This window comes from Bubalus bubalis, chromosome 2 (genome assembly GCF_019923935.1).
Source record: "Bubalus bubalis isolate 160015118507 breed Murrah chromosome 2, NDDB_SH_1, whole genome shotgun sequence".
NCBI classification, from domain to species: domain Eukaryota; kingdom Metazoa; phylum Chordata; class Mammalia; order Artiodactyla; family Bovidae; genus Bubalus; species Bubalus bubalis.
In genome coordinates this window covers 19,433,735-19,452,623 of record NC_059158.1, presented here as the reverse complement: position 1 = coordinate 19,452,623, position 18,889 = coordinate 19,433,735, and the positions used below count along the sequence as shown (strand labels likewise).

Genomic DNA, 18,889 nt, shown 5'->3' with positions numbered 1-18,889 from the left:
CTTCATACTGGAGCGTTGTTTTTGAATCTGATGATCAAATAATGAGGGTTTGTGGTGGGTGGATTTTTTTCTCAGCAGGATCAGCCAAGCTGTCTATGAGGACAGTGTTTCCAAGAAATTTCCCCTTTTGATGTGCATGGTTTTTACTGTTTTGTGTGTGTGTGTTTTTTTTAATTAGTAAATTGACTTATTATTGCTAATAGCGTCAAGCTTCATTTAAGCACAAAATGTTTTTTCCTTTGAACCAGGAAACAGTTGGTCCTGTTTTGATGTCTACTTTGCACCAAATGAGGGTCTCTGAGTGTTTTAGACTTTGCATTTTAAAATGAGTTATGACAACATTAGTCAAAATCCATTCAACCCCCCTTGACATTTAAGCAAGTTTTAGGTCCTGAATCATTTCTCTTCTAATTATCGTGAGGCCAGCTGCTTCTCTCTGCATTTATTTAATCCACCAGAATGGAAGAAGAGGGGTTTTCATTTTCCTCAGGCTGAAATGGTGTCAATTATATAGAAGTTCTTACAACTGACTGTTCCAGTGAGTAGACATGCAATTAACATTTCTTCTTTACTCTTCAGATGGTTCTGCATGATGCTGAAAATAGCTTCACAGTGCTCTGCTCTCATTGGTTTGAGGGGGGAATAAAAGAGAAAGAAAGAGAGGAGCAGTAATATCAAATTACTTTATTTCTATTTATCTCTTTCGGCTTCCCTGGTGGCTCAGTCAGTAAAGAAACCGCCTGCAGTGCAGGAGACCCAGGTTCGATCCCTGAGTCAGAAAGATCCCCTGGAGAAGGGAATGGCAACCCACTCCAGTATTCTTGCCTGGAGAATTTCATGGGCAGAGGAGCCTGGCAGGCAACAGTCCATGGGGTTGCAAAGAGTTGGACACAACCAAGCGACTAATACTATCTCTTTACCTAAAAAGTATGTATGGTATTATAATTAGTGCATTCTATTTGATGGATAAAAGTCAGATATACCTTCTAAGAGCTCATTCTAGACATTGATAGTAGAAAATAAACCATTATTCCACACTAAGATTTTTATATATGTTATCTCATTTTCTCCTTGCAACAGCTTTGGTAACTTAGGTCTTATTATCCTCATTTTATTGACAAGAAAAATTGGAGCTCAGAGAGAACTTGAGTGAAACCTGGGTTACCTGGCTCCAGAGACAATGCTTTTCTATCCTACCCTGAGCATCAAAGAAGTTGGTACAGATAGATGGTACCTATGCTCAAGAAGTTTGTAGCTTGTTAAAAGAGATGAAACATTCAGAGAAATAATTATAAAACACCGAGTCCCTGAGTATGTTAATTCCCATCAATAATTGGAAGGTTTGTCAGAAATAGAGTCACAGATGTACAAAACAAACTTATGATTACCAAGGCGGAAAGAGGGGGAGGGATAAATTGGGAGATTAGAATTGACATATACACAGTACTATATATAAAATTATGACCAGCCTAGAACCTAGACATAAAAGTAACGACCAACCTAGATAGCATATTAAAAAGCAGAGACATTCATTACTTTGCCAACAAAGGTCCATGTATTCAAGGCTATGGTTTTTTCAGTAGTCATGATGTATGGATGTAAGAGTTGGACTATAAAGAAAGCTGAGCGCTGAAGAATTGATGCTTTTGAACTGTGGTGTTGGAGTAGACTCTTGTGAGTCCTTTGGACTGCAAGGAGATTCAACCAGTCCATCCTAAAGGAGATCAGTTCTGAGTGTTCTTTGGAAGGACTGATGTTGAAGCTGAAACTCCAATACTTTGGCCACCTGATGTGAAGAGCTGACTCATTTGAAAAGACCTTGATGCTGGGAAAGATTGAACGCAGGAGGAGAAGGGGACAACAGAGGATGAGATGGTTGGATGGCATCACCGACTCAATGAACATGAGTTTGGGTAAACTCCAAGAGTTGGTGATGGACAGAGAGGCCTGGTGTGCTGTGGTCCATGGGATCTCAAAGAGTCGGACATGACTGAGCGACTGAACTGAACTGATATGTAAAATAGATAACTAATAAAAACCTACTGTATAGCACAGAAAACTGAACTCAATACTTTGAAATGACCTACATGGGAATAGAATCTAAAAAAGAGTGGATATATTACATATATATGTATATGTATATATGTATAATTGATTCACTTTGCTACATACCTGAAATACAACATTGTAAATCAACTATAAATCAATTCAACTACACTCCAATAAAAATTGAAAAAATCAGTTAAATAAACAGCAAACTTTGAAAACAATAAATAAATAGATAAGATAGAAGTGCAACCAAAAATACTGGAAATTTTGTGGTTCACACGGCAAGATTCCTCTGGTTGAGCTGGTTGATTTGCTCAGAAAATGCTTCAGGAAACAGTTGACTTTTGCATCAAACAGTAGTAATGGATCAAACCCACTGAATAAAATAAGAATCCATGAGTCCATCCCAACAGACCTGACAGCGAATAAAAGCAAATAAAAGGATTCAAGAAAGCTCTTACAGTCCAAAACAATGACTGAGTTCAAAGCATACCATTTTGCCGCCATCATAATGATAATTGATTTGGGCAAAAATCATCAATGGTTGCTAAAACTTCTAGGTTAAATAAACAAGATATTTGCATAGCCTCAAAGTACCTCCTTACCAACCACTTACCAGTTACAAAGGCAAAAATAGAAACTTTCCAGGCATCCAACACCTTAACCAAGGGATCAAAGTTGACATCAAAGTTGTTCTATAAGTTTCTTCATCCATTCACATCACTTGTCTCAGTTAATCAGTGTAATATCATGTGCATGTATTTATCGTTTGGTTAGTAAACAGAAGCTGACAACTGAGAAGCAAATATTAGCCTTGCCTTGATTTATTTTAAGACAGAACACTACAAAAAAAAAAGCCAATGACTTAAATATATCCACTTTTTTTTTTTTAAGATTAGTCAACTGTTCTGTAATAGGTACCTTGCAACCATATAATACACGGACACCTATTTTTAGGATTCATCTTAAATAATCATTTAGCATAGCAGGCTATTCACATCTGGCCCACATGCCTCTTTCAGACAGCTGAATTATACTTTTGCTCTTGACCAATATGTGGGGGAGCATAAACAGGATGGCATTGTTAGGAGCGGGGAGTGGAGGAACACAACCCGGGCATGACGAAATGAGTCAGAAAGCACAGTGGGGCCAGTGTGCTGTGTCTTATGTGTTGCCTACAGGGAAAAGGATCAAAACATGAAAATATTCAGCTCTCAGGTAGTTGCTTATTAATTGAGCTTTTCCTTTTCAGGTCCTGATTCCTTGGCATTTCCTCTTGCAGAAGGAATGATGACTTTTTCTGGAAACTGATAGAGATTTTCCAACAGCTTTATTGATGTAAAATTACATATCATAAATTGAATTCATCTTAAGTATATAGTTTGAGTTTCAGGAAATGTATACAGTTGTCCAGCAATCATCACAGCAGTTTTTTGAACACTTACACACACACACACCCATACAAAGTTGTCTCATGATCCTTTGTCTGTTCCCATCCCTGGCACCAAGCCAACACTCAAGTTAATTGTAGAATTGTCTACTTTTACCTGCATGTCACCCCAGCAACCTGCCAGCTGACCTGCTGGCTGTTGCCTTATCACAGAAGATTAGTCTCAGTCTAAGGTGGAGATGGTATAGCTTTGTAGCTATGCAACTATTGATTTCTAAGTTGACATTCTCCCCCCGTGAGAAATGCTTCAGTGAGAACTAAGAAATTCTTACTTTGTTCTGAAATCACAGATGTCTCTCATATTTTCTGTCAATAGTGGGGATCTTCCAGAATTATCTGTTTGTGTTGTATATTGGAGAATTCAGATAAATGAAAAAGAAGGGAAACAGACCATAAAAACCTTACTCTTCCAGGGTGAAGAGAGTGATGTCCAGCTGTCGTGTGGCTGTTTTTTAAATTTCATAATGCTTGATGTCCTGCAACTCCAGCATGTATGAATGCTAATCTGCTCCTTCCTTTCCCATAGGGAAATCATTCTTGCAAGGATACACTTTGCCTTTGACAATATCTTAAAATAAAAAAGAAAAAGCATCTATAATATAGACTGGGTCTTCCTTGGTGGCTCAGTGGTAAAGAATCTGCTTGCCAATGCAGGAGACACAGGTTCAGCCCCTCGGTGGAGAAGATCTCCTGGAGAAGGAAATGACAACCCACTCCAGTATTCTTGCCTGGGAAATCCCATGGACAGAGGAGCTTGGCTAGATATTCTACAGTCCATGTAGTCACAAAGAGTTGGACACAACGTAGCGACTAAACAGCAGCAGCATAATGCAGACTGAATGGATCCCTTTTATCATCCAGAAGAGCACCTGGATCGTGGGTCAACCTAGTGTGTGTGAGTCACTCAGTCACATCCAATTCTTTGCAACCCCATGAATTATGGCCCGCCAGGCTCCTCTGTCCATGGAATTCTCCAGTCAAGAGTACTGGAATGGGTGTCATTTCCTTCTCCAGGGGATCTTCCCAACCCAGGGATTGAACCCAGGTCTCCTGCACTGTAGGCAGATTCTTTACTGTCTGAGCCACAGGGAAGCTCCTAAGTACCTTCTTAAAGGTAGTTGAAGAGAAAAGCCAATTATAAACCATAAAACATAGTTTTAAAAGACAGAATATGATAGAAAAAGCAGCATACACAATTTAGTATGCACTATGCTCAAAATTATTGAGTTGAAGAAAATTGTATGTGCCAAAATTCTACTGGTGGTTGTCTTTGGGTGGATAGAAACTATATGGTTCTTTACTCCCCATCTCTGCCCTAACTTCTTTTTACTTTTCTGTATTATCCTAATGCAGCAGAGTGCTTTTATGCTTAGAAAAACTAAAAATAATCTAATGATTCCTATTTCCTTTCATGAGTCTCAGTATACTTAACTTTGATCAATAGTAACATTTCTTCTTGGAGAGGGAAAAGGCAACCCACTCCAGTACTCTTGCCTGGAGAATCCCAGGGATGGAGGAGCCTGGTGGGCTGCCATCTATGGGGTCGCACAGAGTTGGACATGACTGAAGCGACTTAGCAGCAGCAGCAACATTCCTTCTAGCTGACTGGTTACTTTGTCCAATTATGGTTAATCAATGCTTCTAAAATGTCTACTGTGAATTCATTCATTTGGAGATTCGTGCCTGAGAGGTGATGAAAGGGGCTCACCCTGTCTTACCTAACCTTGAGGGTCCCCAAAAGGAATTGTTCACACCTGGGGAGAGAAGCTTGCTAACCCAGGCTAATCAAATTCACAAGAAAGTATAAACCAGAATACCAGTTTATAAAAATGTAAGGGGAAATGGAACTGTCACCTGGACTGAACTTTCAAAGCATTTTTCTTCCATTTTTGCTGTTTATACCGGAAGCACTGTCAGGAGCTGCGTGTTAGGATCTGCTGCAGAGCCCTGCTCTGTGATGGATGCCCTTCATTGCCCGTCCTCCAAACAACTCTCCAAGGTTGACCTCTGTCATTCATTCATTTATTCTTAAGAATCAGGTTATCTTTGAGTTCTCCAGGGCACTGGCTAGTTCCCCCTCTGAACTGTGCTCGTATTGGACCTTTTATTTTTGGTCCAAACAAGGCAAGAAATCTAGTGGGGTGAAGGGGGAACCTCTTGATTCCTTGATCTTTTTTATCTGCCTCACACCCACCCTCTCCAGACCCTGCCATCTCCAGACTCAGTGCTCTTCCCAAATTGTCTGGTGATTTGATAAGCTACCTTCTAATTTAAACAAACTAGGAACTTCAGGTCAGCTGGTGGCTCATCACACCCACCAAGGCCCAGTGTACTTGTATCACCATGTCATATCAGAACACATGAAATCCTGTACTCATTTTATATCAAAAGACTCTGTTGTGTGTTCACTTGGATCTTAGCACTGCATAGCCAGGGAGAAGGCAGCAGTTTTCACTGTATGAAAAGAAGAGAGACAATTGTGGCTTTCTGGCTTCTGTGCTAGGAGGCTCAGCTCAGAATGGTAGGGTTCATTCAACTCTTAGTCAAGGTGCTTGGGATTCCTCCAGAAAGAATCAATGCTTCCCAGGGATTATGGGAATTGTGGGGCAGGGGTGGCCACATGGTGTAACAACCTGGGCCGCCTGGGACAAAGCAAAGTAAGGAACAAACCATAGCAGCTTCACTGTTTGCCTAAGGTTCGAGACCTTTCTAGGATTTAATGCACATAAATGAATGTTAGTTCTGCTGGCATTTTCAGAAAGGCCAGGTGAGAAGTCAGTAACTTGAGAACTAGAAACATGTCTAGTTTCTAGAGCTAGAAAGCTGGAAAGTTTCAAGTAGCAGCAGCCCAAGAAGAGTGTTATTTTACATAGAATTTCTTGCTTATTAGGCATGGTATTTGGTGAGTCTTAGCAATATGTACGGAGAAGGCAATGGCAACCCACTCCAGTACTCTTGCCTGGAAAATCCCATGGATGGAGGAGCCTGGTAGGCTGCAGTCCATGGGGTCGCTAAGAGTCAGACACGACTGAGCGACTTCACTTTCACTTTTCACTTTCATGCATTGGAGAAGGAAATGGCAACCCACTCCAGTGTTCTTGCCTGGAGAATCCCAGGGACAGTGGGGCCTGGTGGGCTGCTGTCTATGGGGGTCGCACAGAGTTGGACATGACTGAAGCGACTTAGCAGCAGCAGCAGCAGCAGCAGCAATATGTACTGGGTATAGTGCCTCCTACCAGGAGTCCAATCCCATCTCTAGAAGTCCTTCAGATCAAAATAAAGAAGTTGGTCTGTAACTCAAAGCTCATCATGGGAACTTTATTGAGGAATCTGAATTATTAGGGTGTAATCAGAATTTATGAAACCTAATACCTTATTTCTCAGAAATCATATTTCTCCTTTGCAGGACTTACAGATATAAACAATTGTATAAATAGAGCTGTTACCCATCAAAGTTGTCTTATATGTTCTTGTATGTGAGATCTCTCTCCTCTCTAGTCCCAACTCTGCTGCTGCTAAGTCGCTTCAGTCGTGTCCAACTCTGTACGACCCCATAGCCAGCAGCCCACCAGGCTTCCCCATCCCTGGGATTCTCCAGGCAAGAACACTGGAGTGGGTTGCCAAATGTCTGCAGTTTCAAAAAAGTATTCTGCACCATATCAATCATACATAAATCTATTTCCTTTACAAAAATTCAAACAGTATAGAAAAATTAAAATGTTTCTGACTGCCACTCAATCCCACCTCTCCATGGACTGTCTATGTATACTTTCAGAACTTTTCAATTCATATACATAATTTTATATTTTGTTTTCAACATTCCTGGTATCATGCTCTAACTTGTTCTGCAATTTGTCCTGAAGGAGGGGGGTCTTTCTGTGTGGGCATATTGTTATAACTGCTCAGGTTATGCCATAATGTATTAATCATTCCTATAATGATTAATATTTATATCATTTCCACTTTTCTCCTATTACATAGTTGACTGTCATTAACTTCCCGGTATATAACTTTTTGTGAAGTTGAGTATTTCTACACAGGAGATAGCAAAGAGTAGATGTGACATATTGAAGGATAAATGTGTTTTACACATTAAATAGAAGATACTACCAGTTGTCTTCCAAGCTTTGGGTATCACTTTATACCACTATTAGCAGTGATAATGCAATTCTATTGATATTAGTACATCAGTCCTTTCTTTAGGGGAAAGCATTGCTTCAAAGAAGCATCTGCTAGTAAAATGCAAATGACAAGAAACCAGTTTCGAGTCCTTAAAGCCTGCAAATGAGTATGCGTAGCTTTAGGGATAGTTTTGCTGGAAGAAAGCAGGTCTGTGAGAGTCTAGGAAGCCAATGAGCAGGTTGAGGACTTAAGGCTCCAGGAGGTGGGAGTGGTGTCATCAAAAAGATGATAGCAGAGTTACAGAGTACCTAGCCACTGGGGAATGGCTGAGGCTGCTGGAAGACTAGTAGCCAAGTAGTCACCCCCACTTCAGGGTTAGGGGTATGGGCAAGGGGGTGCTTTGTGCACCCTTACCCATCATCCCTCCAGCTCTTCCCTTTCTCAACCTACTCCTTTTTCTCAAGAGCCTAACTTTGTGCAGAAGCCCTCAAACTTATTTTATGACTCTCCTTAGGCAGTGAGTCAGCCTCCAGGGGAGCTGATGGCAGGATAGGGATCTCAGCCTAAGCCAGATATCAGCCAAATTCTTCTCTGATAGATAATGATCATTTTGCAGACCAGATAGGCAAAACAGAACATTCACAAAACTGCTTACCCCTCTTCCTGTTCCCAGCGGGCATCCATTCAACAAGTAACTGTAATGAAAAGTGTCTGAGGACATCCCGAAGCAATTTACAAACTCAGAATCCAAGACAGACATTTTTGTTCTCAAGAAGTGTGCCTGGAGACACATAGTTTTTTGAGGCAGAAGCCTGGTGTGTCTCCCTTTGCCTGGCAAAGCAATAAAGCTATCCTTTTCTTTAAAAGAAGCAGCAGCTTTCTTACCTGGTACTGAAAAAAGGGAAGGGGTAAAATTATTTCACTATCCAACTCTAATGTTTAATTCATTTAACATTTAAACTTTCCAAAGAGAGGCTTATTTAAGACTCTTTTTTAAAAGTTGGATATTTAAAAAAAATAAATAAATAAAAGTTGGATATTTGAGAAATTGTAACAAATTGTTTTGGTTGGGTTTGAAAATTTCAACCAATTCAGCATCATCCTTTTTTTCTTTTCTGGGCTGAGCATCAGAACCACCTGTGGTCCTTTTCAAAATCCCAATACTCAGGTCCATGTCAGTTATATCAGAATGCCTAGGAGTCCGTGCAACTACTGATCTAGTGGGTAATAGAAAAACATCTTTTTTGTTTAAAAACGTAATCTCTAGGAAGTCAAAACAATAACACAGTTAAAATATTTCACACACTTTTAAGTCTTTTTCCCATGACCAAAGCTTGCCAGGATGCAACAGACCTATTGAACAATAATTGACAAAATGAGATATGAAACTGACTAAATTTGCCAAATTGAGACTTTAAGGTATGTTTTATATAACAAAATTATTGAGTACAAAAAGAACATGTTTTCCTAATATTTATTAAATTTTCTGGACCTTTTTCTTGATATTTATTACAGTTTCTGGATATTTGCTATGTTTACATGTGATGCAAAGATAGCACAGGCCCGCTTTATGAACCTAAGAAGGTGTTTTTAATGAAAATTGGACAGACTTCTTAGTAAGCAACAAAGAACACTTAAGAGGACCTTATTAAGGATTTATGTGTAAATCATGGTTATTTTTTAATGTTGGGGGTGGGGAGAGGCCATCAGAAAGAGTCTATTTGCACTACATTTTGTCCTGCCATTCACGCATTAGATATTAATATTAATGAATGTGCATACTTCCACATCATCATGGCTTTTAAAATTCTGGAGAATGCTCCCAAATTTCAGCCTCCCTGCCCCCATCCCTAGCTGGAATGGATGGGATGCCTGTCCCACCCAGATCAAAGAGCAACCTGTTGCTCACTGCAAAGCCTCTTGCCAAGTGAGTCAGCGCCAGTGTGCATGCAAGAATGCATGCAGCCCAGAGCTGCTTTCTCCTCGGTGGCTGGGGAGAAGGGGGTTTAGGAGCCTGCAGCCTCATGGGGAAGGGACTGTTTGTTCTTTTCTCTCTGGGGAAGCAACTCATTCAGACCTCCTCCCCTGACTGAGCTGCTTCCAGGAGCTCTGAGCCGGTCTCAGTGATACTGGACCACAGGAGCGTTCTGCTGCTGTTTTCCAGCTTTGCTTGCTTGTTTGCTGGGTTTTTTAAGGGCAACTATTGATGCTGTTGGTGTCTGCCCACTTTGGAAGTCTTTAGCCTGGACAGTGGCTGTGTCTCCTTCCTCCTGCTGGCCCGTCCCCCTCTCTGGACTGAGGTTACCTGCTAAAACAATGGTATGTGCTTTGACTCTTCTTGATATAAAAGGAATAGAATTACCTAACTGTTCTAGGGCAGTCCTTTGGGGAAACTAATCTTAGGCTTCTGTGCAGCTTAAGTTTTGTTATTTTATTAAATATTTATTTCTCTGTTATTTATTTGGCTGCGCTGGGTCTCAATTAGGGCACATGGGATCTTTGATCTTCATTGTGAAATGCGGGATCTTCAACTACGGCATTGAGACTCTTAGTTGCGTCATGTGGGAACTAGTTCCCTGACCAGGAATTGAACCTGGGCCCCCTGCAATGGGAGCTCTGAGTCTTAGCCACTGGACCACCAGGGAAGCACCTGAGGTTGTGTTTTGACAACGCATCTTGGTCAGCGGTACCAAGTCTTTACAAAAGGCGAGCTGGTGACTGAAATAGGGGTGTGTGCTTTCTGCTATATTTTCCCCTTTCCCTTCCTTGCCTGTTCTCATGGGTTCTTATCATAACCTAGATTATCACTACTCTTGTGAGCACTCCCTATGCGCGTCTTTTTTTCTCACTGCCACAATAGCAGCATGATCTGATCTTTCAAAATATACTTAAATGTAGAAAAAGGGAGAACAAGTTTAAGTAAGTTCATCTCTCAGGAAACCTACTGTTTTTTGTCTTGTGACTTCCAAGTGTAGAATTCCACCCTAAGACTGAGCCGTGCTTTGAATGTGACACAGAGCCTGTCTGAAACTTGACTTGGCCTATTTGTGTGCTTCTGCTGTTGTTACTGCTGTTCTAAATGGAGGGAAACATTACAGAGTTTTCATGATTTGGAAGGTACGGTTGAACCTTGTTTAAAAAAAATAATCCCTGAAGGAACCCTAAAGTAACTGATAATGGTGTCTAATTTATATTTATTTATGTCTTTATTTATTTATTTATGTGTGTTTCTTTACCTAAGAACTGAACCCTTTGGGTTAAAAAGAACATGTCATAGGAAATAAGTCTTAGAAGCATCTAACAGCCTCATGACTCACCTTACCCCATGTCACTTCCTATTATCATTGACAGGCTTAGCATGTTTTCTGTTTGAACCTGCCTGTTATTTGCCTTAATCTTTCCATTGTCTTACAGGACTACCAACCAGACTCCCAGAAATCATGTTGGTAGGATCCCAGTCCTTCTCACCTGGAGGGCCCAATGGGATCATCAGGAGCCAGTCCTTTGCGGGGTTCAGTGGCCTTCAGGAGCGGCGATCCAGGCAAGTCATGATGGTTCTCTCCTGGGACACAGCTTGAGAGGGATGCGAACCCTGATGCTCTGAACAAAGTCCGCATCCGTGTGGCCTGGTCAAAACACACACCTGTGCTGTTTTAACCTCTTTCATGAAAAAGATGTAATGTTCCCCAAATTTCTATTATTTAAGAATTGCTCCTGCAAAGAAGATGGCTGAAGATTTAGGACAAGCTAGCAATACGTGTGTGTAGCTCTCCCTACCCCCACACCACCCCCACCCCATGTTTTTCAGATCTTTTGATACCTGTTGTTAAAGTGCCTCCAAACATTTGAGCCCATTTATCCTCTAACCAGTAACAACAGATTTGCCTTTATCCACACATCTGCTGATACTGAGCATTTTCTAAAAATCTTTCTCAGTCTTTTAGATCATCCTTGCTGCTAAGTCGCTTCAGTCGTGTCCGACTCTGTGCGACCCCATAGACGGCAGCCCACCAGGTTGCCCCGTCCCTGGGATTCTCCAGGCAAGAACACTGGAGTGGGTTGCCATTTCCTTCTCCAGTGCAGGAAAGTGAAAAGTGAAAGTGAAGTTGCTCAGTCGTGTCCGACTCTTAGCGACCCCATGGATTGCAGCCTACCAGGCTCCTCCGTCCATGGGATTTTCTAGGCAAAAGTACTGGAGTGAGGTGCCATTGCCTTCTCCTAGATCATCCTTAATTGAGGTTAAATGTGTTTTCATAAGTTTACTTGTCTTTTGTCTTTACTTTGGAAATGAACAGTTCATTTACATCCATTGCCTATTTTGAGGGTGGACATTTACATATTTTCTTACAGAATAGTAAAGGTTCTTTATATACCCATTGCAGCACCATCTATGGTAGTCTTTTCCTGCCAATTTAAATTGTTCTTTTTTTTCTTTTTACCTTTTGACCCCCTTGGCCCATTTCTCCTACCTAGCCTTCAATCCCTGCCTCTGACAGCCACCAATTGGTTCTCTATATCTACGAACTTGGTTTTTTTTTTTCTTTTAGATTGTACATTTATCTGACTTACTTCCTTACGTATGATGCCCTCAGGGTCCTTCTATGTTGTCACAAATGGCAAGATTTCATTGTTGTTTATGGGTGAATAGTATTCCTTTTGTTTTGTTGATGGTTTCCTTTGCTTTGTAGAAGCTTTTCATTTTTTTAGTTTGATGTAGTCTTTCCTTGTATATTTTTGCTTTGGTTGCTTTTGCTTTTGGTGTTTTATTCAAAAAGTCACAGCCAAGACCTGTGTCAAGAAGTTTACTGCCTATGTTTTATTTTAGGAGTTTTATGGTTTCAGGTCTTACATTCAAGTCTTTAATCCATTTTGAGTTAAGTTTTTTATATGGTGTAAGAGAGGGTCCAGTTTCATTCTTTTGCATGTAGCTGTCCAGTTTTTCCAGCACCATTTATTAAAGAGACTGTCTTTCCCCCATTGTATATTCTTGACTCCTCTGTCATAAATTAATTGACCATATATGGGAAGGTTTATTTCTGGGCTCTCTATTCATTGATCTATTTCCAGATCAATTCATTGATCTGTACTGTATTCATTGTATTCATTGATCTCTATTCACTGGTCATAGTCTGACCCATGCCAGACTGTTTTGATTACTGTAGCTTTGTAATAAAGTTTGAAATCACCCCTACCCCTTTTTGAAGCACATTTCCATTGTATTTGGGGGATTTGAATTGTATTTGTAATTGGGGGATTGTTTTTGGTATGAAGTTATGCAGTGGATAAAGACTGTCTCTGCAGACTGACTCTGGGGAGCAGATGTCATTCAGACACAGTCTTGAGAAAGTTATTCTTCACTTTCCCCAGTATCTCCTCTCATCTAAAACAGAACCTAGGGGAACTCAAGAAAGAAAAGACAGGTAGTGAAATAAGTAACATGGAATAAAGTTGGTCCCCAGGTTTTCTGACATGATAAAGGTCTTGCATTCTTAGGGGGTTTGTGTGTTTTGACATATTGTCCCCTTTGGTACACCCAGTGATGGCAGAGGAAGGTAACTAAGAATTAGCCTGGAAGGTGCACACCTGCCACACTCAGAGGTCACGGCTTTCCACTTGACAGCTGGGTCAGTGAGTAGTCTGGCCTCTTAGCTTCCTAATCAGATCAGTAGCCTGGGGTTAAGTTACCATGTGTCCCTCTTACCACTGTAGGCTGCCTCCCTGCCTAATAGAGATTTTGAGTTTCATGTTATACTGGAACAAAATTTATTCCATAAAATAAAGCTTAAGGGGATTCCCTGGTGGTCCAATGGTTAGGACTCAGTGCTTTCACTGCTGAGACCTGGGTTCAATCCCTCATCAAGGAACTAAGATCCTGCAAGCCTTACAGAGCAGTCAATAAATAAATAAATAATAAATAAAACTTAAAAAACAAATCTATCCTCAGAGATACTGCAGATTTGATTCCAGACCACTGCAGTAAAGCAAATATCATAATAAAGCGGGTCGCATAAATTTTTTGGTTTTCCAGTGCATATAAAGGTTACGTCTATACTACACTGTAGTCTATTAACTGTATAATAGCATTATGTCTAAAAAAAATATGGACATACCGTAATTAAATACTTTATCAGTAAAAAATGCTAACCATCATCTAACAACACAGAACTTCTGCACATCTTCGATTTGTGAAAAAACACAGTATCTTTGAAGTGCAATAAAATAAGGTGTGCTTGCCTACAGAAGTAGCCCTTTGTCATGCCCTGACCCTTTATTTCGGAGAAGGCAATGGCACCCCCCTCCAGTACTCTTGCCTGGAAAATCCCATGGACGGAGGAGCCTGGTGGGCTGCAGTCCATGAGGTCGCTAAGAGTCGGACACGACTGAGCGACTTCACTTTCACTTTTCACTTTCATGCATTGGAGAAGGAAATGGCAACCCACTCCAGTGTTCTTGCCTTGAGAATCCCAGGGACGGGGGAGCCTAGTAGGCTGCCGTCTATGGGGTCGCACAGAGTCGGACACGACTGAAGTGACTTACATTACAGACCCTTTATTTAAGATGTATTCATTCACATCTCAGTCGAATTTGCCTTCTTTTTATACTTTTATTTATTTATTTACGTTTGGCTGTGCTGACTCTGTTGTGCTTTCTCTAGTTGCAGTAGCAGGGGCTGTTCTTTAGTTGCAGTGCTCAGGCTTTTCATTGCAGTGGCTTCTCTTGTTGTGGAGCATGGGCTCTAGGGCATGGAGTATGGGCTTAGTTGCTCCTCAGCATGCAGGATCTTCCTGGATCAGGGTCGAGCCCATGTCTCCTGCCTTGGCAGGGAGACTCTTTACCAATGAGCCACCAGGGACGCCCCCCAGTCAAATTCAGTAGATGCTTACACCTCATGTCACATAGTGAACATATTTTTTTAGCTGGATTATATCCTTCTGCCTGTTCATTATTTCTACCTAGAAGTGTGTGTCCTTGGCTTCCCATGAGGATTCAGTGATGTGACATGCTTTCATTCAGAGTGTACATTACCTACAGCCAGGCTTTGACTCTGGGTAGCCACTGCCCAGCCAAACTTCCAGATTTCAGCAGTTAAATCTAATACCACAAAACAAAATGTAGGGTGGCTCAGATCTATTAATATGCAAGGGAATGTTACCTATCCCAAAAGACACTAATGCAGACACAAGATGATTAAAAGGCATTTCTTTGATCAGATCACTTCGGCTGCCAGAGACTCAAACCATTTCAGCTTTTCTTTTCTCTTTCCATAGATGTAACTCCTTCATTGAAAATTCCTCCGCTCTCAAGAAGCCTCAGGCCAAACTGAAGAAAATGCACAATTTAGGACACAAAAACAGCAGCCCTCCCAAAGAGCCTCAGCCTAAAAGGGTGGAAGAGGTCTACAGGGCTTTGAAAAATGGACTTGAGTAAGAACATCAAACCTAATGATTCATTGAAACCTTTTTCCTTTCTAAAATCCTCAGGAGGGTCAGAAAAGCTAGTCTTGTAAGATAATTTTAGAATGTCTATTTCTGTAGCATGATTGCACCATAATTGAGGAAACATTAAATGAGTCCGAAAGATAAGAACTCTGTCTGGTTTCCATCATAGCCAAACATTGAAAGAGACCTGAAAAAGTAATATATTTATATTTAACTCTGCATTGGATTTCACTTCAACAATGGTAGACAGGCATCTGTTCTAGAGACTGCTGAAGAAGGGTTCTAAAACCTTCCCAAGTATATTATAGCAACGGTTTGTCCAGAATAAAACTTCCCTAGTGTGTGATGAGATACATACAGTCAATGTCATGTGGAACTTAGATGGGATTCCATGAGCCCAGACCCAAGACTGACTCCATAATACTCACCCCTCCCTCTTCATTGGTTTTGCCTCATGGGGTTCTCCTTTTAGACCATCTGGATAATATCAGAGGCAACTGCTAGAGCTTTCAAAATGTGGAGAGTTTGGAAAAATGCAGAGCCTTTCCCTCACCAGCTCTGCACTCCACAGAGTAAGGTTCAGGTTCTTAATCCCCCTGTTCAGGTCAGCATCAGCACTCATTCCACTCAGTGGTCATGGAGTTCATGATCACATCTCTCTTATCTTTACAGTGAGTATCTGGAGGTTCACCAGACAGAGCTGGACAAGCTGACAACTCAGTTAAAAGATATGAGAAGAAACTCGCGCCTGGTAGGTACTAATCATTAAGATGTTAACGCAGTCGGGTTTTGGGGTGGAAGAGGAGGCGCTGCTAAGTAACTTATCTTACTAGATGAGCATAGGATGAAGAAGAAGCTTCAAGAAAAGCAGATCCAAGGGGCAGAGTACCATCTGCTTCCAGATGTGTATTTAAATGCTTTATTTTTAATATGTTCCAGTATTTTCCAAGCATATTTATGCAGACAAACTTTGTAATCAGGAAAAAAAAAAAACTTAAAAATAAACTCCCTATACCCCTCCTCCCAAGTAATATAAGGAACTGAAAAGTTGGGATTTTCCTCTGGGAGATAGTGATGTACAGGGAAGCCTGGCATGCTGCAGTTCATGGGGTCACAAAGAGTCGAACACAACTTAGCCACTGAACAGCACCACCACCATATTTTTAGTGTTGGAATTTGGAGCCCAGAACTTTTGTTTTATCTCCAGTTTTTAAAAAGTAATAGGTGAGTGATATCAGAAAGGGGAAGGAAGCTCAAGAGGCCACTGTTAGGAGAAATCAGAGGAGTCCTTGAGCCATTTCAACTGCACATGGTATTGTTGGAGATTCTTACAAGTTTCCTCTATTCTGAATCTGTGAGGGCTTCTCTGCTTGAAGAGGTGTTTCTAATGATTTTAAATGATTCTGGTAAGTCCTAAATGATATGCCTTAATGTTCCAAGGCATCAGAAAGCCTGGGAAAAGTTTACATACACAAGGTTCAGATATACATGAATAGCTGTTATCTTTTTTAAAAGATGTGCTAAAATGTATATTTTTGTCCTGAAAAGCCTGAAATATGCAGGCTTAGGGACTTCCCTAGTGGCTCAGTTGGTGAAGAATCTGCATGAAGTGCAGGAGACCCAGGTTCGATCCCTGAGTTGGGAAGATCCTTTGGAGAAGGAAATGGCAGCCCACTCCAGTAGTCTTGCCTGGAGAGTTGCCTGGAGAAATCCATGAACAGAGAGGCTGGGTAGGGGTTAAATTCTTCACAGAAAGTTGAGGTTTTATATTCTAATGATATTAAAGGATAAAGTGCTCCCATTTATGTGGAACTCACTGTGGAGTGGCCTTCAGAGCTTTTGAATGTCCTTGACAGTCCTCAGTGGCAACAAATGTTCCTCTTTGGAGAACAATGGTGTGTGGATGGAGGCGCTTCCAGCGGGACTAAGTGTTCCAAAAAACCCTTCTGATGGGGGCTGTGGGCTTAGTGTACTGATGCTCCTGTGATATGGTGACCCAGGAATAAACATGCTTTAAAGACAATTTGTGGAAAGCCTGTCACCACTCTCAAGGACTCTTCTTAAATATCAATTTTTATGTGTTTAAACAGGAAGGCAAGTCTTTTTTAACACATATATCACTGCTATTTTTCATGTTAACATTAAAAAAAATTTTTTTAAGTGAAGATGAATTTCTGTGCCCCTCACTATGTAAGAGAGGAGAGCTCAAAGCAAGTGAACATTTTACAGCTCCCAGGGGGCAGCAAGGACTGGGCAGGGTTCTGGAGACACAGAATATAAATAAATACTAGCTCTTAAAAATATTCTTAGTGGTAATTAAAATAACCCAGATTTTTGCTCTTTTAAAGCAAATGTAAAAAGTCCAACAGAACATTTTGGGGTTGATCATTATTTCACTGACAATGCAGAAATGCAGACAAAATCCTTCGATTCATGTCAGTAAGGGTTTTGAGGGAACTATGTTTTAACCCGGATACTCTTTTTTTTTTTTTTTTAATTTTAGGGTGTGCTGTATGACCTAGACAAGGTAAGTTATTGTTCTGTGTTCAGGGCATTGCTGGGGGGAAAAACCCTTCATCTTTGAGAAGTCAGCAATCTCCTCTTAGGTCCAGCTAAGGTCCTAGAGAAAGAGTTCATGCTTTTATCTAATGAGAATGATGTAAGTACTATGATCTACAGACTCAATAATGTGTTTAAGGTCACTTTTGTAAAAATGCCACCTGGTTTCAGGGTTTCTCAGTGTGCTAGTAAGTTTAAGAATTTTCCAAGTGTTTAAAGGTCCATACCTGTGTTCTCTCTAAACGGGAACTATCATATTTCATCAAATGGAAGAAATCTTTGATTGGAAAATACATCATTATCTTATGTGCCACTAAGAAAAAGAGTGATTCCAGTTAAACTGTGACACATTTCTTTCTTTTCACTTAAAAAGTGTATTTTACATTTAGTGACAAACTCTTATATGTACATATTTTATAAAGTTATATGCAATGTTGTCTCTTTCCATGCCTTTCTGTATATTTGAGACCTTTGATGCTGAATCCTAGTATAATCTGTTTGCAAATATTTTAAAGGGTAATTAAATTTAATATTTATAACTCAAATGGAAGAGGTGACACATAACCAACTATGATTATCTTGAGGCAGGCACAGACTGCAGCAGTTGTGAAATGCACCCTAGTTTCAGAAACATTAAAATGGGGGTGAGTTCATCTTTGAACTGATAAAATGTCATTATGAAGGAATTTAAGTATACTCCAATATGATACTGTCCTGCCAGAAATCCAGGAAATTCAATTTCTTTGGCCTCCCTTGATGTTAAACATAAGGATTCTAAAAGCTAGCTCAAGTTCATCTTTCAGCGTGTGTATTCAGTATTTTTAAAAAATACTGTCTAAGTTGATACTAGAGAATCTTTTAAAGTAGTAACAGAGTTAGGAAGAAAGGGGAAATAGTTAACAATTTCTGGCATTTTTGAGTATGAGATAATAAAGATAGCCACACAGGACTTCCCTGGTGGCTCAGTGATAAAGAATCCACCTGCCAATGCGGGGGACACAAGTTCCATCCCTGGGATCCCTGATCCAGAAACACCCCACATGCGGTGGAGCAACTAAGCCTGTGCAGCACAGATATTGAGCTTGTGCTCTAAAGCCTGGGAACTGCAACTACTGAAGTCTGAGCACCCTAGAGCCCATGCTCTGCAACAAGAAGCCACCGCAAGGAGAAGCCCGTGCACCACGACTAGAGAATAGCCCCCACTTACTGCAACTAGGGGAAAGTCCCGGCAACAGCAAAGACCCAGCACAGCCAAAAATAAATGAAGTTG

At 40.7% G+C, this 18,889-nt stretch overlaps 1 protein-coding gene across 9 annotated transcripts in view; it reads left to right on the top strand.

Moving 5' to 3' along the window:
* RIPOR2 (RHO family interacting cell polarization regulator 2) overlaps nucleotides 1–18,889 on the top strand; it is a 214,405-nt gene that overhangs the window by 151,894 nt on the left and 43,622 nt on the right. For 7 of the 9 annotated variants that reach the window (XM_044927953.2, XM_006051188.4, XM_025266477.3 and 4 more), the window contains exons 2-5: nucleotides 11,036–11,162; nucleotides 14,890–15,045; nucleotides 15,733–15,811; nucleotides 17,564–17,587. In XM_044927953.2, coding sequence (XP_044783888.1) covers nucleotides 11,036–11,162; nucleotides 14,890–15,045; nucleotides 15,733–15,811; nucleotides 17,564–17,587 — 386 coding nt within the window. Of the gene's footprint in view, nucleotides 1–9,687; nucleotides 9,941–10,596; nucleotides 10,739–11,035; nucleotides 11,163–14,889; nucleotides 15,046–15,732; nucleotides 15,812–17,563; nucleotides 17,588–18,889 lie in introns of those variants that run through there. The other 2 variants (XM_044927950.2, XM_025266481.3) reach the window with 2 other exon arrangements.